General features: G+C 42.5%; 2 protein-coding genes and 1 long non-coding RNA gene across 5 annotated transcripts; 2 read left to right on the plus strand and 1 right to left on the minus strand.

The window, feature by feature from the left end:
- The first annotated feature begins 1305 nt into the window (after positions 1-1305).
- LOC136549890 (cysteine proteinase 2) lies at positions 1306-6041 on the plus strand. The gene is made up of 8 exons (XM_066541316.1): positions 1306-1579; positions 1708-1829; positions 1958-2079; positions 2777-2850; positions 4797-5061; positions 5154-5285; positions 5438-5573; positions 5688-6041. The coding sequence occupies exons 1-8, from the start codon at positions 1374-1376 to the stop codon at positions 5723-5725; spliced, it is 1095 nt and encodes a 364-aa protein (XP_066397413.1). The 5' UTR covers positions 1306-1373; the 3' UTR covers positions 5726-6041.
- A 661-nt stretch (positions 6042-6702) lies between these two features.
- LOC136551873 (uncharacterized) lies at positions 6703-9471 on the minus strand. Its single transcript, XR_010782683.1, has 3 exons — positions 9143-9471; positions 7729-7933; positions 6703-7028 (listed from the first exon to the last, which is right to left on the minus strand). It is a non-coding gene; the product is annotated as an uncharacterized lncRNA (long non-coding RNA).
- Positions 9472-9790: 319 nt separating this feature from the next.
- On the plus strand, positions 9791-13527 carry LOC136551874 (protein GAMETE EXPRESSED 1-like). Of its 3 annotated transcripts, none has more exons than XM_066543411.1 (7): positions 9791-9888; positions 10973-11539; positions 11663-12250; positions 12364-12490; positions 12571-12757; positions 12838-12994; positions 13097-13527. In XM_066543411.1, the coding sequence occupies exons 2-7, from the start codon at positions 11055-11057 to the stop codon at positions 13407-13409; spliced, it is 1857 nt and encodes a 618-aa protein (XP_066399508.1). In that variant the 5' UTR covers positions 9791-9888; positions 10973-11054; the 3' UTR covers positions 13410-13527. The 3 variants fall into 3 exon arrangements, with proteins under 3 accessions (XP_066399508.1, XP_066399509.1, XP_066399507.1); XM_066543412.1 differs by lacking the exon at positions 9791-9888 and adding an exon at positions 10541-10666; XM_066543410.1 differs by lacking the exon at positions 9791-9888 and adding an exon at positions 10559-10784.
- Positions 13528-25518: the final 11991 nt, after the last annotated feature.

Here is a 25518-nt window from a genome sequence, read left to right on the forward strand (position 1 = left end):
AGACGTTGTTCCATCTCCGTCGTCGTGGCTTGTGTCCGCTCCATTCAATCTGGCGACGCCATCCGCAGCCAGTGGCTCAATCGCAAGCGGCCCTCGCCTCCCAGTCCCACTCCCAGCACCAAAATATCTCCCCATGCCCTGGAGATTGGAATAGATTCTCTAGATTCACTGCTGCGTCATCTTGTCTGCTTCCTTCACTGGCCCAATCAGCATCTCCTTCTCCGAGCTCTCAATCATGTATGAGGTCCCTTCTCAACTCCAAGCGTCACCAATGGCGTCACCAGTCCCTTCTCAACTCCAAGCGTCACCAATGGCGTCACCACCGTTGGTTTTGTTGGCCTTCCCAACGCTGCCAAGTCTCACCTAGGATCGGATACATATGCTTAGAGAAAAAAAAAAGTGGTTCGTGCTAAAAAAAGAAGAGGAAGAGGATATAAAGGTGCATGCTAAAAAAGAAGAGGGAGAGGATATAAATGTGAGGCATGCTGAAAAAAAGTTTATATGTAAACCATAAGTAGTGATAATTTGCACTGTGTGAGTAGTAATCTCAATATTTCCTAATCTACGTGAATCACTTTATTTGTACTAGAACCACTAAGACCCTGTCCCCTTTTCCATGAATGACCGCCAAGAAATATTCCCGGACGGGATTGCTATTCAATTTATATAAGCTTTCAGTTTCCGGAAGGATTCCTGACATGATTTTGCCTTAAGCGAACGAGGCCTAAGAGTGTTAGCCTCTATTAGTCGTGCCCCACTGTTGGTCAGAGTTCTCCGCTAGTACAGATTTTGCTCAGCATGTGCGGATGGAAAATGGATCCCAATACCAAAAACGCACCAGTTAGGGTATATTTGGATCTCATGCTCTAAACTTTAGAGCTAAAGTCTTAAAACAGGTAATCTAAAGTAGCTCTAAACTTTAACCTACCTCACATTAAAGCTTTAGATCTAAAAACTGAGCTAAAATGCTCTAATATTTTTAGAGTTGTAAACTTTAGAGTCGGGGATCAAACATGACCTTATGGAAACTGAATCCTAGAGTTTGGTTTCGTTTGAAACCCGCTGATGTTTCTCTCTTTTTTTTTTAGAAATTCAACTCGTTTTCGATGATTTTTTAAAGATTTAAGTTGATCACAATTTACTTATTTAGATTTCTGCACAAATTATCAGATAATAACATAGACAAATGTTAACAAAAAGAATATTTAAATTTCCGCATAAATTAGCAGATAATAACATAGACAAATTCATCAAAAAAGAAAAAGTAGTGAGGGGCCCAACGCAGTATATAGCGGGCGGAGTGCCGGACATCCCATTCTCGCCTCCCACTCCCTCAACAGACCCAGTAAAATATTGCCAGTCCCGCCGTCGAGATGGCCCAACGCCGCCTGCTCGTCCTCGCCGCCGTCCTCGCCCTCGCCCTCGCGGCCACCGCCGCCGCGGACAACTCCGCCTTCGCCGACTCCAACCCGATCCGCTCCGTCACCGACCGCGCGGCCTCGGCGCTCCTCGAGTCCACCGTCTTCGCCGCGCTCGGCCGCACCCGCGACGCGCTCCGCTTCGCACGCTTCGCCGTCAGGTGAGCACCCGGTCACCCTAATCCAGCGACCAGCGGTCCAAACTTCAAACCCCGCCTCCCGTCCGCCCTCCCGTTTCTGTCCTCCCTGATGACCTCACGATTTGGGCCGCCGCCGGCGCGCGATGCAGATACGGCAAGAGCTACGAGAGCGCGGCGGAGGTCCACAAGCGGTTCAGGATCTTCTCCGAGAGCCTCCAGCTCGTCCGCTCCACCAACCGGAAAGGCCTCTCCTACCGCCTCGGCATCAACCGTATGACCTTGATCTTCTCAGTCCTCGTCCCAACATGCAACGTGTTCTTCAGCGCGTCCCGGATTGACATTTTTTTTGAAAGACGGATTCACATATGTCTGTGTCTTTTATGTGTGGCTGGTGTATAGGCTTCTCCGACATGAGCTGGGAGGAGTTCCGTGCGACCCGGCTCGGCGCGGCGCAGAACTGCTCCGCCACGCTCGCCGGCAACCACCGGATGCGCGCCACCGCCGCCGCGCTGCCGGAGACGGTGAGTTACCAAAGCTGCTCGTCGGTCGTCACAGATAATCCTCTATGTCTTGTAACATACTCCGTAACGTTTTGACTCCCAAACGGGGAGGCGAGTACCGAGTAGGTTGCAGCCACGTTGGTACTGTGATTTCATTTGTAACAGCATCAGCCACATGAGACAGGCCTGTGTGGGTTCAGTCTATTTAGTCATTACAGGGGTGTTTCTGGTATGAAGCTTGCGAGTGGCTGCAGTATTTTCTCAATTGCTTTCAGGCTTTGTGGTCTCTAGCTTTTGCCTATTTGCTCAGCCGGCTCCACCGCTCCACCACGACAAGCAATGTTTTTCAGCCACTTTCTGCCTTGGCCCCGGCACATGAATCATGATGCAGTTACTGCTCAGATGACCCCTCTTTCTATGCAGTACCAGTGGAACTGTTTATTTTTCCAACAAAACTGCAAAATTGTTTAATTGACTAACTAGTACCTCGTTATCAACTAGTATATCTTTAAAGATTGTAGGACAGCAGTTCTGGGATACATCATACATGTCCAGTAGTGCTTCTCGCAGTTTTGCAAGGCGGTGTTGTTTTACTAGTTCTGAGCCATGTGACGTGGTTACGAATTGAACAATCTCAACTAGTCTTGGATGCTATATATTTTTTTTTGTGGACATTATGCTTTGAAATGTGTATGTGATGTTGTTCTGGCTACTGCAGAAAGACTGGAGGAAGGATGGGATTGTGAGCCCAGTGAAAAACCAGGGCCACTGTGGATCATGCTGGACCTTCAGGTAACCACTGAAAAATCAGCGACCTCTTTCTCGTTCTCTCATTTCTTATATATATATATATATCATTCCTAGAGAAAACTGGATGGAGCATATGTCATTACTGGTTTACCTTGTTCCCTAATGTACTAAAAAGTAATAATATATGGGAATCATGTCAATGATAGTTGTGTTTGGTGCGTGCTTACTTTACCAGTAAATAAAGGGTGCATATGGTATCTGACAGGAAGTACGGATTGCCTCCAAATGACTTGCATGGGCTTAATGCCTTTAAATCAATCATGGTCTTGAAAGTAATCAGTATGGGGCACTTTCAAACCCCATGCTAGGGTTAATAATTTAAAACTACTTTAGGTGTGGTCCAGGATGGGTTCTGTTAGATATATCTGTTGGTGAAGCTGATTATTGCTAGCAAGAGTAGTAGTTCAGATCTTTGATCCCAAGAGGTGTTTTTTGGGGAACGAAAGAGATTTTAAAAATGTTCAGCAAAGGATAAAACTACTGCACTCGTGAGACATGCAAGCAATTAAATAATTGGATCAGGATCAACGAACCAACCTTAGCTATTGGGCTATGCTTTGCTTTCAGATCTGTCCCAGTTAATTGACCTAAACTACTGCACTCGTGAGACATGCAAGCAATTAAATAATTGAATCACGATCAACCAACCAACCTTAGCTCTTGGGCTATACTTTGCTTTCAAATCTGTCCCAGTTAGTTGACCTATGATCATTTTATGGAGCTGTTCATGTTTCCTGCCAACTAAATTTACTTTCAAATAATAGTTTCCATTTCATATTAGTGCATTATGAAGCTTTATATGCACACAAGCTAATCATATGACATACATTACTATCCAATAGTGTAAATGCAGAAGCTCTGTGGAAAACTTTTCCTCATAAATTAAAAAATTCAATTAAAATGTAAAGCAAATGCAAGTCTAATTATCCAGTCGACCCAAGTAACAAATTAACATATCAGTGAGAGCCGTGATAAGGACCAGACTCTCTGATAATGGTGCCATTCTGATCCCTTGTAAAAGTTGGTTACTAGATGATGTCCTTGAGATAGAGTTTATTCATAGTGAAAAGTTAGCTTTCAAACATGTTTGCGCCTATACTATCCTTTTGGGCCCGGAAAAAAAATCACAGTGCAAATCTGGGAGAAGCAAATTTGATTCATAGATAGAGAAACAAAGTCACTCTAGAGACAAGAAGCCAAATGATATTCTTAATTGTCAGAGCATTGCATACTTCACGTTTACTTCCTTTATTCATGTCAATATATATGACAACAAATTCAGGCTGCAGGGCTAGATGAATAACATAAAGTTTTATTCAGGACAGTTTACATCTAGTTTGGATTTTGTTGATTTAATGTGGTCTGTATTTCCCCTCTGCTATTCCTAAATCAGTGAGTCTGAGTAAATATCATTTTTGTCATTGGATTCACTGGTATCCAGTTCCAAACTGTAGGTTGTAGGCAATGATAGAAATGAGATTGGGCAACAGCTTCGTGGTGAAAAGGAAATGATCCTAAGAAAGTGTTAGTTAGCACTTATACATCAATTCTGAAGTAGTGCACATTTGTATTATCAGATATGCCTCACAAACAAAGAGGCAAAGGGCAAACCTATGTAGAAAAACTTTCATGGAATGCTGAGGCACTCTAGTGCTAACTTCTCCTAAACTAGAAAAAAACTTAAATCAATATTTCAGGGAGATACCACAAAGTTTATACTGGTAGCTTTTGGTGACATTAGATGGTCATGTTGCAGGACTTCTTAAGAAGTTAAGGATTTGAATATTTGTACTCAAAATACTTTTACATGTTCTTTTCACTCCTCTTATCTGCTGTGCATAGAATGACCATCATAGCATGTTCTGAAAGTAGGAAAAGGGGATCATGCAGACAAAATAATTAAATTCCTTTGATGCTTATTATGGCAGCACTACTGGTGCACTTGAGGCTGCATATACCCAGGCAACTGGCAAGCCTATCTCTCTTTCTGAGCAACAGCTTGTTGACTGCGGAAGACCATTCAACAATTTCGGATGTAACGGAGGCCTTCCATCCCAGGCCTTTGAATACATCAAATACAATGGTGGCCTTGACACTGAGGAATCTTACCCATACAAAGGTGTCAATGGAATCTGTGACTTCAAGGCTGAGAATGTTGGAGTCAAGGTTTTGGACTCGGTTAACATCACCCTGGTGAGGAGAGCCTCATACTAAATTTTGACTGTGTTATCTACATTTAACTACTCTGAGTTAATAGTTTATACTATTTCTGTTGTGGTGGTCAGGGTGCTGAGGATGAACTGAAGGATGCTGTTGCTCTGGTTCGCCCAGTTAGTGTTGCCTTTCAGGTGATCAATGGTTTCAGGCAGTACAAGAGCGGAGTTTACACTAGTGACAGCTGTGGAACTACTCCGATGGTCAGTTACAGCAGCCTTGTATCCATGATTTATCTATAGTTTGCTTATGTAGAGTTTATCTATGAATTGCTCCTACCCTAACCCTATCATGCTAGGACTTATTGTTATCCTGTTGTTATGATCTTAAATTATGAATTCTTTCACGTTACTAGGATGTGAACCACGCTGTTCTGGCTGTTGGCTATGGTGTCGAAAATGGTGTCCCCTACTGGCTCATCAAGAACTCATGGGGCGCCGACTGGGGTGACGAGGGTTACTTCAAGATGGAAATGGGCAAGAACATGTGCGGTGAGTATTCCATACATTTCATCGCTGCAAAAGAACAAGAAGAGATCTTGTGTTTCAGGATATGGTGCACTAGCACTGGTGACACGATACTGACTTGGACTCTCAACGATGCAGGTGTTGCTACGTGTGCATCCTACCCTATTGTCGCATGAGGCCCCTACGAAATGTTACAGTCTGTTTGGCAGCAGTAATGCATGTTTAACTTGCGCTTGGTGATGGGTTATACAGAGCGGAAACTCTGTTGTGAATAGAAAATCGTGAAGGGAAGGAATTAGCCCCTGCCTTTACGTCTCCCCCGTATTATGGCTGTGTAGGTAGATTGTCAGTTGGGGTTCCAAACTACTCATACGTGTGTATGGCATTTTATTTATGAAACAAAATACCCATTAATCATATGATGGTGCAGCTTGGGACATTTTATCATAAAATAATGTACCATATGCAGATTATATATTGTCATGTACTGTACTCATGTGTCTCTGAGTTATGTTTAGTTGGCCTGGATGCGAGGCCTCTCTGGAGGAGCCATCGGGGTGTTTGGATACTCGACTCGTCCGTAAGCTAGTCCGGATCCCCATTCCCTCAAGCAAAGACTGCCGTACACCTAAAATCTGAGTTTTACACCTTATTACCTAAAGTGCCATGGTGGCTGGCTCGCGTGATGCTTGGAGAACTAGTGACGCTATACATTGCTGTGAAACAAATCACAGAACTTTGGTGCTTAGCATTTATAAGTGACCAAATTTTGCAAACACTGTAGTAGACATGCAAGCGGCGCGGCTGCGGGTATCCCAATTCCCACCCCGTGGGTTTCTGCGGCGGCCCGTTTTCTGCCGCGTTCCCGTTTATGCGTGCAGTGTGTCTGGCTGGCTGCTGAACTTGCTGCATATTGTTGTCTGATACGCCTGAACTTGCTGCCTGTTGACATATGCGCCTGAACTTGCATGGAAACACAGTGCTTATAAATTATAATTACCACGATTCTTGCAGCAGCAACGGAGAACATGTTATGGCTGCCTCTTGCGATGAGGTCATCAGCAAACATGGAATTCACTTGTCCAATAAACCAATCTATGAGACTAGATATTTTGTAATACCATGATTCATAATTTATCAAAGTTGCAAAAAATGGTCACACCTTCATACAAGTGCAAGCTAAATTGAAGTCAGCATATGCTTTAAGAAGGCCACACGACCTGTTCCTCTAATCATAAGTTCAAAAAAGATTGCAGAAGACTTAGAACGGAGTCCGAAATAAGCTGAGCCGCGGAGATGACACTTGGGTGTTGCTATCCTGACACTAATAATATTATTATACAAACCAGTGTTGCTAATCTGCTATCCTGACACTAGTAATATTATACAGGTTTGTGCTGACTAGTCTGAGACCGATTGCCTTGAAAAATTAGTGATGGAGATTTTTAAAGCAGCCCTGCACTCCACCACATCACAGCCCTGTTCATAAAAATCATAAAGAATGCAATGCATTTATCAGCATGCGATACAGATGAAAAATCGTATAAAGATTCCATTTTCTTCAGTTTCAGATGACAAACCATGAGAGCCATGTCATCAATGGTAATATTTACAAACATTTGTAATACAACTTGAAAGGAGAAGTGGAGTTCAAGGACTGAAGGTTTCCATTGAGCTGGTCAGATATGTAATATTTGTTCTATTGAAATATATCTTTAGCAAACTAAAATATCATTTCAGCCAAGCAAACTAAAAAAATCAAGAACACAGAAGAAAAGCATAATTGCCAACCTAATTGATAGATATGCATGTTCCAGTAGAAGAGAACTGTGCTCCAGACTGAACTTTCACATATGCAAGAAAAAATCTTTTAACCCTATATGAAGATCCTACTGGCGGGCCGGGCATAGTATAATACTTGCATTCGTTCCAAATTATAAGACATTTTAGCTTTTATAGATTCATTAATTTTGCTACGTATCTAGATATATATTATGTCTAGATACATAATAAAACATATGAATCTAAAAATGCCAAAACGTCTTATAATTTGGGATAGAGGAAGTATATGACAACAAGAACTAAAATATATGCAGCAGCAGTAAAAGCACTAATTCGAAGCATAAATAGCATTAGAACACATAAAAAAACAGTAGCAATTGATTACATCATCACTTACCTTGACCATGATTACTCAGGAGATATTGGGGCTTGTGATGGGAAGTTTGCTGGGGACATCATCCTTGGGGATAGCATGATTCTTATCCCTGTTGACATTGCTAGAATTGGTGGCGGCATTGGCAACCGTTTTGCTGATGGATCTTTTAATCTTTTTGCCTCTTCAATCCAGATGCCTTCCTCTTTGCTGCTGATAAGGAAACCTTCTGCATCGCCCATCACACATGAAGCAGCAGCATTAGTTTGCAAGAAAAACTAGAATATTTATGGCCAGTAAGGGAAAGTTTGTGACAAAGGCTAGAATAAAGTTTGTAACAAAAATCCAGCCATATCACAGCGTAATCTGCCCACTAGCAGTACGAGAAAGCATTGTTCATCCAAGTTTTTGATGCAAGATTACTTTCCAGAACTACACAATAGTAAGAGAAAGCTAGAATTAAGTTTATCTTTGGGCCATGCAGAGAAACAAGGGGCAGCTCTAAACCAGTTTTCTATAGAAGATATATATAAATCATGAACATAACTGGAGGACCATAAAAACTCCATGGCAAATGTAACTACAGATATAAACAGGCACATATGATCGGCTATCTTGGAAGTATTTTTCCATTTTATGACGAGATTATATCAAATTCATATGGTTGGTTGTAGAAAAGGTACCTTTAGGCTGTGCTTGTGCAACAATTTAGGCCCAATTTAGGCCATGCCTGTTAGTTTGAGCAGATGAAAAACATATATGCTTGTGAATTTTCGTTTGTCAGATAAATTGATTGCCATGGAAGTATATATAGCATCTTGGTCATGTTTGGCATGTAACTACAGACATAATTAGAGCTAAATTCTGAAAACATAGATGTGGGCCTGTGTCAGGGTACTCAGTATGGAAAATTAGAAAGGGGCGCTTTTTTTTCAGCGCGGCTTCTGAAAATGCTGTTCAGACATAGCCTAAGTAACATATCACTGTTTCCCTTGCACTGCAGTGAAGAAATTGGTGGACATGAACAACTAAATGAAAGCTTCTTAAGCAAAATAAAGGCGGGAAGCTTCCAACATTTATACTCCCAAAGGTATTCAATAGTGAAACAACAGAAATGGCCTGCAACCTGCATATAGAGTGTGACTACTACCTCCAGTCATCAGGATAACAAGACGTTTAGACATTCACGAAACAAACTGACCAGCATGTCTCATGTCTGAAACGTCACAAGGCCATTGCTACAAGAAAGGACCGAAGTCCCATTGCCAAAACAATGCTACATTGAAAAGTAGTGCTCCTATTACGTCAGAACACGCATGGTCCTATTTTTTGTGTGGTAAAATCTTTAGTTAGCCGCAACCGTAATATGACAAATATATATTATCAACCAATTCATGTCTGACAGCAGGATCACAACATCATTAGGGTTAGGGGGCACCTGCTGATGGCCAGCGTTGTCGAAGGCGAGGGAGAACGGGTGGTCCCTGCCCTGGCCGGCGTTGGAGCCGGCGGCTAGACGGAGGCAGGGGTTCCGTGGAGGTGGCGGCGACGGTCTTGGCTTGGCTGCATCTTCTGTGGCGACAGGTTGAACTTGAAGCGGCGCCGCTTCGGATCGGATGCGTGGGCTGGCTCGCGGGCTAATGCGGGCTGGGCGGCTGGCGCCGCGTCACCCACGCCTATTGCATGTCTAGTTGTCCACATTCACTGTAGACGAGTAGCAATCCTGCCTCTTCGTCTCCTGGTGTTCGATCGGTTTTCACTGCTAGGCCTTGTTTAGGTTGAAGAAAATTTCAACTCGATGAATAGTAGTAATTTCGTCTTATTTGATAAATATTGTCCAATCGTGGACCAACTAAACTCAAAAGATTCATCTCGTGATTTCCAACTAAACTGTTTAATTAGTTATTTTTTTTATCTACATTTAATGCTCTATGCAAGCGTCCAAAAATTGATGTAATGGAGAGAGAGTGAAAAAATTTGGAACTTTGAAGGGAACTAAACAAGGCCCTAAGGCGTGTGAACACCATCGCATCTTTTCACTGCGATTTTCCCCCCACTAAACCACTCCAGTGTCGCCTATATATACAGACAATCCCTCAATCCCCATTCTGCGCTGCTTCATTTCTTCATCTTGGCACCGCAGTTGCAGCACCAACATCAACATCGACGACGCGGACGAACTCTGTGAGCTTCTTTCACTTTTTGTTGTTGTTTTGTTTATTAAAGTCCTAAAGAACTTCCCTTGCTCTGAAACTGCACTCTGCGGAGTCCTTTTTAAACAATTAGGAAACGAAACTAAATTCTGCGAATCAAGCTCTTGAAACATTCGATCATTCACTGTCAGTCAGTTTTTCATATAAACATAAAAATTCCATTCATTTCAATACCATTTGTAAATCTTGAAATGTTGGTTGGTTTATGCGTGCTTCGTCGGATTAATCTGATCACAAATCCTCGTTGCCCATGTGCCTGACTGACATGGGCCCGTAGGCGGAATCGCGAATAGGAATTGCTGAATTGCGGCAGTTTGGTCCCAGTCCGCTAGGCTGTCGATCGCCGTTGGCCGAGGCTTGCGGCGGAAGCCAGCGCCACCGCCTCACGCTCGCGCCGACTTAACTGCAATTAACCGGTTGCTTAACTGTAGCTTCCTTGCCGGGAACGGCACCTAATTAACAAGACGGCAGGAGATCTACAAAGCCTGATCGGCTTGGCATACATCCCATATTCCCAGATTCCCATTACCTTGCTGCTAATCGCTTCGTTGTTCATTTGTGCGTGTCAGCGAGAGTGAGTGGGTCTCTTTCACCTGCGGCGTCAAATTCAAAAGGTCCAAACCGACTCTGTTTTCTTGGAAACATTTGATTGGCTCTCCCCCCTGGATGTGAACATGCGATGTGACAGCCACCTCTGCCTGTGACCGCGACTACTTAAGAGGAAGCCATTCACGCCGCAGGCCCTCCAAGTTAGCAACAACTTATTGCTTGCGCCGCAATTACCTTTCGTTCTCGAATCTTGATTGGAGAATTTCGCCTAGTCCTTGTCCATTCTTGTTTGAATTTTGCAGCAACGACTCAGTTTAGGTGGTTACTCGTTTCATCATATTTTTTTTCCTCTCAAATAACTTGCTTTTTGAGGAACATCACAAATAACCGACATCAAGAGAACTCTCTTGATGACCCGATTGGCTGTTTTAATCCGGAGCAATATGACCATAACAATCTGTATGAAATTGACGGTTTTTTATGATACCCCTCTCTGTTCCTGGCAGGGACTGCTGACCTCCTGATTTTAAGCTGCCAAGATATAAAGATCACTAATTGCCGGCGCCAAGATCAGTTACCAGTAGAATCATGTCAAGAAACCTGTGGCCCGTGCTGCTGATTTTGATCTGCTTCTTGGTTTGTCCTGTGAGGATCCGTGGATTCTCATGGAACATCTTCTCCTCCTCGTCTGCGCCCAAGGGCGGCGAACGCGCTCCGGTGATGGAGCTCGATGGCGCGGTGGCCGACTTCGCCCTGGACGGAACCAATGACCCCAGAGGGCTGAAGCTGCTGGAGAACGCGCGGAACAAGCTCGCCGGGCCGAGGAACTGCTGGCAGGAGGCGTACCGGAAGCTCTTCGCTAGCTGCAGCGAGATCATGGCCGACAAGGAGAGGCAGTCGCGCCTGGCGTGGCACCTCAGCAGCTGCTTCCAGGAGGACTCGGGGCGGCCGCCCTTCCCGTCCTGCGCAGAGGGATCCAAGATGGTGCACTGCCGCAAGCGGCTGAGTGAATCAGAAGGCAAGGTCTTCCTCGAGTTCTTCTTGGAGACCAACACCCTATGCCACCAATTGCAGTAAGTTTGGTTTTCTCTCCTAGCATTGATATGTTTTTTGTACTGAACTTTTTTTAAAGCATTTTTTTATACTGAACTTGACACTATCTTTTTTTGTCTTCATTTGATTTATTCGTCGTTCAGGGCTGAAGCTTTCAAGCACAACACTGAGAGGCTCGTCAATGATCTCACAAGGACATCCAAGTCCGCTGAGGAGAAGCTCGAGGTGATCGAAGAGAGGTCAGATCAGATCATCAAAGAGTCTAGTAAAGTGAAGGACACACTGTCATCGATCGAGACGCAAGCCGACAATCTGGCAGAGGTGTCAAAGCACACCGAGGAGCAGATCAACGTTGTGCTGGTTCACTCGAAGTCCATCTTTGAGCAGTCCAAGGAGATCGCTGACACTCAGGCACAACTGAGTAAAGGGCAAACGGAGATGAGGGAGAAGATTGAGGCCGGTATGGTGCGCTTTGAGGAATCATATGAAAGACTAGGAAATGGGATGGATAAGATAAAAGAAGAGACCGGATATATGCAAAGGGAAATTAAAAGTGTTGGTGAGTCAATAACTTCAAAGATGCTGGATTTGCAGAGTACTGCTGATGACATTGGGAGTGTTACTGGAAAGTCATTGGAGAACCAAAAGCAACTGATGAATGGACAGACCCGGGCCATGGATGGACTGAATAAGCTCCACAGCTCTCAAGCAAAAGCTCTTAAAGAAAGCAGGTATTGTTATATTCATATGTACCGTTCATTTTGTATTGTTCTTGAATATCGATAAATGCTTGCTGCACGTCTAATAGAAAAAAAAAAGATATTGACTAAGTTATCAATGGCAGGGAAACAATTCAGAAACTTGCACAGTTCGGCCAACGTCAGCAGGAAGAGCTACTGTCCCGGCAAGAAGAAATCCGACAGGCTCATGAGCATCTCATCCAAAATTCTCACTCCATACTGGAAGCACAGGTTTGTTCTTATATCTCATTTTGAAAATATGACTAACTTTACATGTTCGCTTATATTTACTGAACTTTTTCATATCACAGGAAGAGTTTAGAGCAAAGCAGGCTAACATTTTTGCTGCTCTGGACAAGCTGTACATTCTGCACAATGCCATTCTAGCTGAGTCTCGCTTCATCAAGGCCTTCTTCTTCTATTGCTGCATTGTGTTCCTCATCTATATGCTCACCAGTGCAAAGCAAACGTTCAGCATCAGGGGCCAGCTCTACTTTGGTATGATTTCACTAGAGAAATTGAAAACTTATCATCAATTAAATATGAATGCCCATTTGGCTAACATTTTGCATCGGCAGGTCTGTGCATTACGCTTCTGTTGGAGATTGGGTTGATCAAAATCGGCGCCGACGACTTCGACAAGCAGTTCTGGGTCATGTCCAAGGTGTTCTTGGTCAGAATGGTGTTCCTTGGCGCTGCCACTGTTCAAATCCTGCACTCCATATTTACCTACAGGTAGGTGATAAACCAAGACGTTCCGTTCACAATCACACAATGCACATACGCACGCTCATGGACCGGCCTTAGCTGTAATTTAAACTTGTGTTCATCCTTCAGGGACTACGAGGTGTTGAACCACGGGCTGCTCCAGACGCTGGTCGAGAAGGTCCGGGCGCTTGAGGAAAACACTGGCAGGAGGGCGCTGTCGTACGGCTCGGAGGAGGAGGAGGAGAGCCTGAGGGACTACTCGTGGGTCTTCGACGAGCTGGAAGACGAGGTGGACAGTAAGATTGACCCAACATACGTCCTGCCGCCGGAGCGGTCGCCTCCAATTCGAAGGCGCAACCAAGTTGTCGTGGCAGAGGAGATCGGCGAGAACTCCATCACGGCGTCGGTCTCCCGGAAGTACAATCTGCGGCCACGGAAATAGGCACAGCGGTCGGGTTTTTTTAGTTCGTAAGGAGCTACTTTGAGTGTCGCATCAGATGTTGACGAAATTTTTATTTACACGATGTTCTAGCGCATTTTCATGAAGCTACCATTGTGAAATAAAGTTACGCTGCAGAAATCTTGTATGATGTTTAGCATTTTGCTGCTTCTATCCGAGGGGCTTCAGTGATTCTTCTTTTTTATTTTTTTATTAAGAAGACAAAGATGATGCGGATAAATATGCTTAAGAAAGGCCCGGACCAATATCTTTTCGGGGACTTGTGAAGCCCAGCTTGTTGGAATGGGCGAAAACTGGAAAGGCCGCCGAAGGGGCAGTCCATCAGTTGAAGCCAAGTTTCATCTGGGCCTATTTGCAATAGAGAGGCCGATCACGTTCACGTCAAGTTTCTACCGGTATTTTTTTTTTCTGGAGCGGTTTAAAGGTAGAGTGCATCAGTAATTCAGTAGTATACGTCTGTGCCATCGTAATCGAGCAAACACAAACAAAGTTACCGCTGCTGCTGCCAACTGAAAAAATTCAACCGAACTAGTCAAAAAAGTTGACCCACACCAACTGCAAAGCTAAACTGAAGAACTGAGGCACTGAGCCATCACACTACTCCCCATCTTACGCTGGTATTTCCCACACGTTTTCCCCGTATATACCACTTTCACGTACGTATACGTGCACGTCTTGAGCTGCTGGCGCGAGACGAGACGAAACGGCACGGGCAGCTGTTCCTGTTTCGCCCCCGCCAGTCGGCAGCCGCCACCTCGCCCTTGGTCCCCAGCCCCAAGCCACGTGGTGCCGCCGGGCGCGGCAGCTCCTGGAGCGCGCGCGACGCGTCACGCGTGTCCTAGCGGAGGGGCGAGCCCTCGAGCGCGGGAGGGCAACGGCCGCGCACGCGCCGTGAGGTGGGTGCGTGCAAACAGTTTCGTACTTTGCCCTCCGCAAACGGAAACAAACCCGTTTCCTATTGCTCCAGGACTCCTCCAGGTAGCCTCAAAAAAAGTAAAGTCCTCCGGGTTCTGAGCTCAAAAGAGGAAAAAAAAACATATACAGTACTTTGTCCGTTGAAAAATAATTTTATAAGGACTTAATCAAAGTCAAACCAGACCCAAAGATTATCAATATTTATAATACTCCATCCGTTCTAAATTACAAGTCGCTTTGATTTTTTTTTACATTCATTTTGCTATACATTTAGATATAATAATATATCTAGATCTATAGCAAAATAAACGAACCAAGAAAAATCAAAGCGACTTATAATTTGAAACGGAATGAGTATCAAATATATATGCTATAAAACTATAACTATCGCTTATATTAATAATAACTATATTTATATACCAAACAGGAAGAGATAAAAATAGAAATATATAAGTATATGTAATATGTAAGAGGCTAATGTTTTTCATTCTTCATCGCTCGCAACACCTATAATTAAAACTTATTACATGTTCAAAACTAAAGTCCAAGACGGTAAATAAAAGACCATCCAGCTATGCGAAGAACTCCATGGCTCTCGAATCTAGTAGCTTGCAAGCGTTAAGAATCCGTTTCTTGTCGTCATCCGAGCGCTGCAACAGAGCCCAAAACCGTAACCATTATGTTCCTCTGAAAAGAACCTGTAAAAAAGTTTTTGGGTGACCTTTATCAAAAACCACATCGTTCCTTGTGATCCATATTGCCCAGCAAAACGCTGCAGCTCCAATCAATAAAAGATGATTATGGTTGGAACCTCCTAGCTTAGACCAACTATTGAAAAGACGGTTCGTGTTCTTTGGAGAATTAATGCCAAACAAAACAAACACAGCACGCCAAAGAAAACTGGCATAATGGCAATCAAAAAACAAGTGTTGGATAGTTTCAGGTGTGCTAAAAAACAACAAGCCTTACTACCATTTTAATTCCTTCTAGCAAGATTGTCTTTTGTTAGTATCACCCCCTTCTTTAAGAACCAAAGAAAAATCTTAATCTTTATGGGCACTTTCATATGCCAAATTTTCTAGGTAACCTTAATCTCGTTATTGACTAAGTATTTGTACATGGATATAACAGAAAACAAGCCATTATTATTTAAGTTCCAGATGAAAGTATCTCGACCCTCATTTAAGTTAATAAAAGCAACTCTCGCAACTAGACTTTGCCATTCCAACAGCTTGTTCCCAACTAGTGCCCTTCTAAAAGACACATTGAGAGGGGTGGAATTAAGTACATCAGCCACCATTGCTTGTTTCTTCCGCACTATATTAAATAAATTCAGGTATTGGATTTTCAAGGCTTGGGAGCCCAACCATTTATCTTCCTAAAATCTAATTTGAGTTTCATTGTCTAGTTTAAACTTTCCAAGACTTAAGAAATGTCTTTGACTCCTAGCAAACCATTCCAAAATTATGAAAACCCGTTTTTCTTTTCAATTTGACTAAGAGTCTTGTTCTTTAGGTACTTGTTCCTTATTAACTCCTGCCAAGTGCCCTCCTCGTTGCAAAGTTTGAAAAGCCATTTGCTTAAAAGACACTTATTTTGTAAATCTATATTTTGAATTCCTAAACCACCTTGCTCTTTTGGTTGGCACAAAATATTCCACTTTGCCGGTCTATATTTTCTTTTGTGTTCATCATTTTGCCAAAAAACATTGATCTAAAATATTCAATCTTTTTTAGAACACCTCTCGGGACTTCAAAGAAAGACAACATGAACATAGGTAAGCTTGACAAAATAGAATTGATTAACACTAATCTACCCCCATATGATAAATGTTTTTCTTTCCACCCACTTAACTTCTTTTCAATTCTTTCTTCAATTAATTTCCAATCCTTATTATATAACTTCCTGTAATGCATAGGAAGGCCCAAATATCAAAAAGGGTATGATCCCATTTTGCAACCAAATAGATATGAGTATTGCTCCTCAAATTCTTTTGCTTGGCCAAAGCAAAATAATTCACTTTTATGGAAGTTGATTTTCAAACCTGATAATTGTTCAAAAGTATCAAGCAAAAGTTTCAAATTTTTTGCCCGTTCAATATCATGGTCGAAAAATAGAACCGTGTCCATCTGCATATTGCAAGATAGACAAGCCATTTTCCACTAGGTGTGTAACAACCCCTTTTATTTGGCCTTCCTCCTTGGCTCTAGATAAAATGATAGCTAGCATATCTACAACAATATTGAAAAGGATCAGCGACAGAGGATCACCTTGTCTAAGACCTTTCTTTGTCTGAAAAATATGAGCCCATTTGGTCATTAACTTTAATGCCCATATTCCCACCTTGAATAAAAACTTTGACCCAATCACACCACTCCGGATGAAACCCCTTCATTCTTAGTGCTTGTTGTAAGAAATTCCAATTCACCTTATCATACGCCTTTTCAAAATCAATCTTAAAGATAATTCCATTTTGTTTCCTTTTATATAACTCGTGTAAGGTTTCATGTAAAATAACTGCACCCTCCATTATATTTCTCCTAGGCAGGAATGCTATTTGGGATGGTTTAATTATGCGTTGAGCTATCTTTACAATTCGGTTAGTAGCCACTTTAGTAAAAATCTTGAAGCTAACATTTAACAAACAAATAGGTCTATATTGTTGTATTTGTTTAGCTTCTTTAGACTTTGGTATTAAAATGATCGTTCCGAAGTTTAGGCTATGTAGAGGCAATTCTCCCTTATGGAAATCTATGAACAAAGCCATCAGATCATCCTTAATTATATTCCAGAATACCTGATAAAACTATGGAGGAAAACCATCAGGACCTAGAGCCGTATTATGGTTCATTTGGAAAATTGCACCTCTAATCTCCTCCTCCGTAAACTCAGCAACCAAGAGATCATTTTCCTCAACTGTAACTTGAGGGATGTCATCACGGTATGACTCATCCATCACCAAATTGTTATGATCAGATGGCAAGAATATTTTTTATAGTAAGTGGTGATATATTTTTTAAGCTCAGCGTCACCATAAATTAAACCTTCCTCCTGCTCCTAGTCTAAATATCCTAGTTTTCCTATGTTTCCCATTTGCTACTAACTGAAAGTATTTTGTATTGGCATCCCCTTCTAATAAATTCTTTACTTTAGCACGTTGGTACCATTTTATTTCTTCCTCTCGTAGAAGTTTGGATAATCTAACTGTGGTAGAACCACCTAATCTAATGCCTCCCTAGGAGTGCTCGTCTTCCATTAGACACTAAGCACTCACAGGAGTACACCAAATTACAGTAGTTCCATCGGGCACACCTCAGGGGAGAACCAAAAATCCACATTTTTACATCAGAATCACAAATGAAAGAAATAAGCTTACATCATTCTTAACCATTTCTTATATCACTTTTAATACAACATCAGAGTATAATATTTATTGTTATAACAACAGAATGTAATCATATTATCAGAGTTACGAACAATTTAATTGAAATGCAGAATATAAACATGTGAACAGAGTTACAACCGAAATAAACATCTATTCATGGCATGATGAAGCATCAATATATAAACTATGACAATAGATTATAAAACTTTCATTTATAAAAATATTTAGTGAGAGTTATAAATAAAAACTATGATCGCAGCGTAAAGAAAATCCTCTCTGAGCCTACTAGGAGGAATCCACACATAAAGGTCAGCTCTAGCCTCCACCTGTCACCTACAATAGGGGGAAATAAAACCCTTGAGTACTCAATTGTACTCAGCAAGACTTACCCGGTAGAAGAAAAAAAAGACTCCAAGGATATGCAAGGCTATCTAGCTTGTGGGTTTATTGCCTCTGCAGGAAGCATTACTAAGCGTGCGTCCTTATATTCGATCTTTATTAGCAGTGCATTAGTTCATTAACTAACCATTCTATGTAAGCACCTATGCTACTTTCAAGCAGGTGGCAAGCAATTAGATTTCATTAACTAACCATTCTATGTAACCATCTTTTATCTTTCAGTTCTTACTACTGGTGCTAGAGTTTAGACAAGCCATACCGGATCGCCGACGATTCGCGAATCAATGCCCCCAGCTGGGTACCTCGAAAACATACGCCCCGCTTGTACCCAAGGCACAAGCAGGACCAACCCATCACCCTCCTGTCCTAGGTGTCCAGGTCTCCGTCCAAACCTAGGACTCCAAGCCCCTGCCCCTGAGTCCCAGACTCAGTGCGGTGCAAGGACCTCATAACCCAAAAACCACCCTGACAGTTGGTCCTGGAAAGAGCCGGATCCATGACAAGAGAGCAACAAGTCTTCCAAGCGTCCATACCCAAGTATGTGTTCGGGATAATAAGTTTGTGACTTGCCTAGAGTCTTATGCAATGTCCGGATCCTTAATCGACATGGACAGGGAAAACAGTGTAACCAAGCTATGCCTTGTGTCCACGACGACACAACCTCTTACACCCACCAATACCCCAAGCCATATCCTTGCTGGGTCACCATTTTCCTTTCCACCATTTATATTTTCCAAGTGATAATAATATAGTAATATATTTCCTATCTCTCATGAGTGACAGGCAATCACTCGACTTCTATCGGAGTCCTGTAGCATAGCAATCTACATGATCCTATCATACTAGTAAGACTCATAGGATAATAGATATATATATATATATATATATATATATATATATATATATATATATATATATATATATGCAAGTGGGTTTCAATCAACTCCTTAAAACTTAATGCACAAATATAATTTAAACTATAGAAAAATAGGGGTTATGCACCGGGGCTTGCCTGGTAAAATATAACCAAAAGTTAGTATTTGCATCTTCAGATCATCCACATCATCTAAATAGAAAGCCCATCACATCATCCCCTGGAAGAGAATACCATCACACCATCTACAGATTCCCACTCATCCTTCACTTGATCCGTTGATCCATCATCATACCTATATGATATGCAATGCGATGCAATGCAAAGACGTAATTAATCGACTGCAATCGTGACTCGTAAAATACGATTTACGCCTCTCAAGTTAACGGGCTAGTTCTAACGACTGGTCTACGTATCCTTGTTGTCGAATAAGGCGTTACTTCTCAACCAACATTTTAGTTATACAAACCTAAGTTGTTTCTTTATTCCATTCTATTGATTTAATCTTTATTCGAAATAGGACATCATTATCTATCTAGCAATTTAATTATTCTAGAGCTACAAAAATTACAGTGAGCAGTTAATATTGCTAGGAACCTACTGTAATAATTTCAGATCCAACACTATTACTAATTTATCACAACAATTCCTACAAGTTTTTATTTCTATAATATTAAGTACCTTAAATTAATTATGTAGCTTCCAAGAATATTATCAAACTATGTGAATAAAATATACTAGCAGATAGATTATGATTTTAGGAACTCAACAAAACTAGTTTTATAATTTTTGGATCCCTATACTATTTTATATTGATTTTACAAGTTAAACTAGAAACCTAGATTAGAAAAGCATTTAGGAAATGGCAAGGGCCGGCGGCCACCCCTTTCGGCCCAAGCCGGGGCGGGGCTACGCGTGGCACAATCGGCCCAGTGATGGTCCAAGGCCGGGAGGCCCGCATGCGCCAACGTTTTTGTAGAAACGACCCTAGATTTCAATGAAAATAACCCACAGTCCTTTCCGCTATTGCTCTCTCTCTTGATGCTTTCACCCAGGCCCCCAGGCTTTCTCCTAATTTGAGCGCACCAGCCCTTGATGACTCCATGCACGCCGATATGGCTCCGACTGACACTGCCCCCGCTACGCCGGTCAACAGAGTGAGGCGCCGACTAAAGGAGCAGCCCCCGACACGGCTCCGGCTGACACTACCCTGCTACACTGATCAGCAGAGTGATCTGTCGAAGGACGCGGTCTCCTAAAATATGTGCGAAATAGGGCTAGCCTGAACCTGTGGATCGACCTCTGTGGAGTGAATCTCTGCACCAAAGTCCTGCTGCCTTGGGGGTTGCTCAAAATGTTGCCCCTATGGGTACACATAGTACTAACTGAATGGCTCATATGAGTGCCCATACTGCTGATCATCTGGCTATTCATAATAGTGCTTATGTGGCTGATCTTGCTCCTCGTCAGAGGAAGAAAGGCGAGGCAAGTTAGGAAACTGAGGTGGTGACTGTACTGGTGGAAGGGGTGGTAGCCCCGCCATTTCCCTAGCATGCCTCACTGCTTCCCTATTTTCCATTCTATCCTCATAAGCAGTCTGTGACGCATATGCACAATGAGCAAAGATTGCCTTCATCCATGCACTCATCTTCCCCCACTTTGACTTCTTCTTTTGTTCCCTAGCCCTAGACGGACTCAGGAATATCTCTATGTGCAGCTCCAAAAGAGTGAAAGCCTACTGCCCCACTATCTCCATGTCCTCCAGAACAAGTGTGCTGAGTAGCTGACCCAAGTCCCCCTAAGCCACCATGGGTCTTTTTGATCTTGTAAACAGTGTGCTCACAATCCTTAGAGAACCACATGCCAGTCACTCTCTCAATCACAAACATGAGGTAAGGAGCATAGGGCAAAGATATCCTCCCATCATCCATGGCATATGCTAGCTCAACCCAAATAAACCTTAGGAACATTAAACTTTTCACTACTGGGAAACCTAGACAATACATTAGTGATGTAGCCATTCAAATCTGTTGCATTGTCTTTAGGGTTAAGAGTGATCCTGAAAAGATTGTTCATGATGTAATAGAAGCTCTTGAGCTTGGTCCTTGACCAATCAGGAACTGCAAGATTTTGATTCTCCCACATGAAGCTTACTTCCATTGGCTCAAGACGACGTTCATTATGAATCCTCTCATATCCCTTGTGGATGTGTCCAAAACCAAGAATACGACAGAAGGTGACAAAATCAATGCGATAATGTCGCCCATCAGTCATCCAATGAAGCTCACCCACTTCCCTATTCCAATAGTAAGTGGCATGGAACTGTGCAAGAATCTCCCTATTCCAATCATGCCTGAAACTCATGATATCTGTCATCTCAAAGCGGTCACAGGTCTTGATGGCTGCAGCAAACTCATGACCATCCCTGCTCTCCAAGTCACCAAAATCAATGTACTACATCTTGCTGATCTTGACCTTTGGCTTAGATAGGATGGCTGTGGCATAAAAATTAGATTGGAAAGCATTCCAAAATCTATAATCAATGCCATTGGACCTGTTAGAGGAGTAAGGATCAATCTCTCTAGCTTCACATGTCTTCTTCCAACTCATGGAATAATCAAGAACTGTATGATTGTCACTATTTTGGGGAGGATTGAGGATGAACCCGTCAGTGTTTTCTCTCATATAGCTGCTATCAAACTCTAAAATGTGCAGAGGAGAATCAGGCCACACACGAATGGTCATTCCCATCCTTTGAAGTCTTTCTTCTTTAGCAAGGTCTTCATCAAGATTTCTGTCATTGGGAATATAGCTTGCCTATCTCCTGCCTCTCTTGACCTTTTGCTTAGTTGACATCACCTTCCTTTTTCCTCGGTCCATCTATGCAATTAAATGAGACTTGATAAGAAACTATATAAGATAATGAGTTAGAAACAGTTGCAAGTAGGTTTTAAAAAGAAAAAGAATTTTGAAAATGACATAGGAAGCTTTGCTAGATTTGGAATCAGCATGGTAGGGCGGCACTGCCACCCCCTGAGGCCGGCACTGCCACCCTTAGTTGCTTCTCTAGTTCATTTTCAACTTTCTCAGTTCTGGTTAAATTCTACTTCCAACGATGTCTATCCATCATCACAATTTCATAATCACAGTCTAAACTGAAAAAAATATGAAACCCTAGTCATGGATTTGAAAGATTGAGTATGAAAACTTTAGAAACAATTTTTTATAAATGAATCCAATCCATTCTGAACTTCATCAGATTAATGAGATCGAAGTATAGCAGTTAGAATCTGCTAGGGGTGCCATTAATGGTCCCATGGGTGGCATTGCCGCTCTTCCCAAAATCATCCAACCGGTGAAATTCAAAATCACTTCAATTTACTCATCAAAAACTTTTCTAAACCCTTCATACTGCCCCTAGAAACAAAAATCCATGACTAAAACTTTTACATTGCATAGATCAAATGGGGTTAGGGTTTCACCTTGCTTCCAAAACTGATGGAATGGAGGGAGAAGAGGAGAAAGGGCTCGGCCAGGAGCTTCCTGTAGGGGGCCAGCAATGAGGAGACTTGGCCTGGCTGTAGGGGTGGCACTGCCGGGGTGGTAGATCGCAAGGAATGGTGACAGAGCGTGCTTGAGAGAGAAAGAGAGAGAAGCACGGGCATCAGCGTCGGCTAGGAGAGAAGGAAAGAGTTGGGTCGGAGGCCAGAGAATGGAATAGATAGAAGAAAACGGGCCCCGCGACCCAGTCAAAATTGGCAGAAAATGACCAAGTTTTTAGAGGGCGGCCTGCCGACCATTATGGGCGGCACTGCCGCCCTGCTAATTTTGCAGGGATTATGCTTGAAACTTTATGACCTCCTTTACCTCAGATATGGATATATATTATCTAAATATCATGACTAGTAAGCAATCAATAATACAGACAATGGTCATGACACTTAGTTGGCCTTTTGAAATGGTTTTGAAACACAATATAATATCCTTTTTAAATTATTTTCCTATGTCGCTAGGTTGTCAAATCGAGGTATGCCATATTTCAAACCATGTTACGAGAATCAAGTATATTTAGCTCACTTCGCAAAGCACAAAACCTTGACTCATCGAGAGGCTTAGTGAAGATATCGGCTAATTGTTTTTCGGTGCTCACATGATGAATTTCGATATCTCCTTTGGTTTTGTGGTCTCTCAGGAAGTGATGTCGAATGTTTATATGTTTGGTTCTTGAGTAGGCTTATGGGATTGTTTGCAAGCTTTATGGCACTTTCATTGTCACACAAGAGTGGGATTTTGGTGAATTGACATCCGAAATCATGAAGGGTTTGCCTCATCCAAAGTAGTTGAGCACAACATGCACCGGCTACAACATACTTGGCCTTGGTGGTGGAAAGGGCTACACAATTTTGCTTCTTTGAACTCCAAGACACTAGGGACCGTCCAATGAATTGACATGTCCCTGAAGTGCTTTTTCTATCTATCCTTGCAACCGGCATAATTAGAATCCGAATAGCCAAGTAGATTGAACTTGGAGCCCTTAGGATACCACAAGCCAAGGTTAGGAGTGTGTACTAAATATCTCAAGATTCTTTTAACAGCCACTAAATGACACTCTTTTGGGTTGGCTTGAAATCTAGCACACATGCACACACTAAGCATTATGTCCGGCCTAGATGCACATAAGTAAAGTAGAGAGCCAATCATGGAGCGATATACCTTGATGTCCATGGCTTTCCCTTCTTCATTTAGATCAAGATGTCCATTGGTTGGCATGGGAGTTTTGATAGGCTTGGCATTCACCATGTCAAACTTTTTAAGCATATCATAGGTGTACTTGGTTTGGCTAATGAACGTCCCTTCCTTCATTTGCTTGATTTGAAATCCAAGGAAGAACTTTAGCTCACCCATCATGGACATCTCAAATCTCTTAGTCATGATCCTACTAAACTCATCACAATACACATGGTTAGTACTACCAAATATTATGTCATCGACATATATTTGGCACACAAATATATCATTTCCAACTTTGTGAGTAAAGAGTGTAGGGTCAGCTTTGCCTATTTCAAAGCCTTGTTCAAGCAAGAATTCCTTAAGGCATTCATACCAAGCTCTTGGTGCTTGCTTATGCCCATAGAGCACCTTTTGGAGTTTATAGACATGGTTGGGGAACTTGGAATCTTCAAACCCAGGTGGCTGCTCCACATACACCAACTCTTGTATTGGGCCATTAAGGAATGCACTCTTGACATCCATTTGGTATAGCTTGAAGTCATGATGAGCAGCAAAGGCTAGAAGCATTCGAATTGCTTCAAGTCTTGCCACCGGTGCATATGTTTCTTCAAAGTCCAAGCCCTCTACTTGAGTGAAGCCTTGGGCCACCAATCTTGCCTTGTTCCTTGTCACCACGCCATTTTCATCTTGCTTGTTGTGGAAGACCCACTTGGTACCAATGACATTGGTATTGGGCCTTTCCACCAAGTTCCACACTTGATTTCTCTCAAAGTTGTTGAGCTCTTCTTGCATAGCCATGACCCAATCCGGATCTCCAAGTGCTTGTTCTACCTTGAGAGGTTCCAAAGAGGAAACAAACAAGTAATATTGACAAAAATTTTCTAAATGTGAATGAGTTGTTACCCCCTTTCAAATGCTCCCAAGGATGTTGTCAACAGGGTGATCATGTTGTATAGTTTGACGTAGCCTTGGATGCTCAACACCTCCTTGTTCTTCCTCTGGACTTTTAGCTTCTTCTTGTTCAAAGATAGGCTCCAAGTTGAGCCCTTGAAGTGGTGGAGTAGGAGTTGAAGGAGCTACTGCTGAGGTGGATGGGGCAGCACTGTCGCCCTTAGGGGTGGCACTACTGCCCTGCTGATTTTTAGTAGGTGAGTGCTGCCCTTGTCGATGGAGTATGTCAGCAGAAATTTGTGCAGCAATAGCCTGGGGATTCTCATCATTAGTGGCTCAATCTTCTTGTGGCCTAATGTCGCCTATAGCCATTTGCTTGATTGCCTCACATGGTGGATCCTCCTTTTCTACAACACTTGAATCAACTTGCTCCACTTGAGAGCCATTAGATTCATCAAATGTCACATCTACCGTGACTTCAACTCTACCCATGGTTTTGTTGAAGACACGATAGGCATGCTCATTTGATCTATAACCAAGAAGAATGCCTTCATCAACTTTAGGTGCGAATTTAGAGGTTTTGGGTCTTTTGTTAAGTATAAAACACTTGCACCCAAAAACTCTAAAGTATGACACCTTTGGTTTGTTACCGGTTAGAAGCTCATATGAAGTCTTCTTGAGTTTCTTGTGTAAGTAGAGGCGATTGATGGCATGGCAAGCGGTGTTGATGGCGTCACTCCAAAAGAGGTCTGACGTCTTGTACTCATCTAGCATTGTCCTTGCCATATCAAGAAGTGTATGGTTCTTCCTCTCTACTACACCATTTTGTTGAGGGGTGTAAGGGGTTGAAAACTCATGCTTGATGCCCTCATCATCAAGAAACTCTTCAACTAGAG

Source organism: Miscanthus floridulus, chromosome 4, assembly GCF_019320115.1.
Source record: "Miscanthus floridulus cultivar M001 chromosome 4, ASM1932011v1, whole genome shotgun sequence".
Classification (NCBI taxonomy): Eukaryota; Viridiplantae; Streptophyta; class Magnoliopsida; order Poales; family Poaceae; genus Miscanthus; species Miscanthus floridulus.

Excerpts from the sequence above, each read along its gene's own strand:
- LOC136551874 (XM_066543411.1), top strand. The coding sequence starts at position 11,055 with ATGTCAAGAAACCTGTGGCCCGTGCTGCTGATTTTGATCTGCTTCTTG. Across the intron at positions 11,540-11,662 it reads ACCCTATGCCACCAATTGCA|GGCTGAAGCTTTCAAGCACA; the intron begins GTAAGTTTGGTT and ends TTCGTCGTTCAG. Across the intron at positions 12,758-12,837 it reads CAGGGGCCAGCTCTACTTTG|GTCTGTGCATTACGCTTCTG; the intron begins GTATGATTTCAC and ends TTGCATCGGCAG.
- LOC136549890 (XM_066541316.1), top strand. The coding sequence starts at position 1,374 with ATGGCCCAACGCCGCCTGCTCGTCCTCGCCGCCGTCCTCGCCCTCGCC. Across the intron at positions 1,830-1,957 it reads CTACCGCCTCGGCATCAACC|GCTTCTCCGACATGAGCTGG; the intron begins GTATGACCTTGA and ends GCTGGTGTATAG. Across the intron at positions 5,574-5,687 it reads AATGGGCAAGAACATGTGCG|GTGTTGCTACGTGTGCATCC; the intron begins GTGAGTATTCCA and ends TCAACGATGCAG.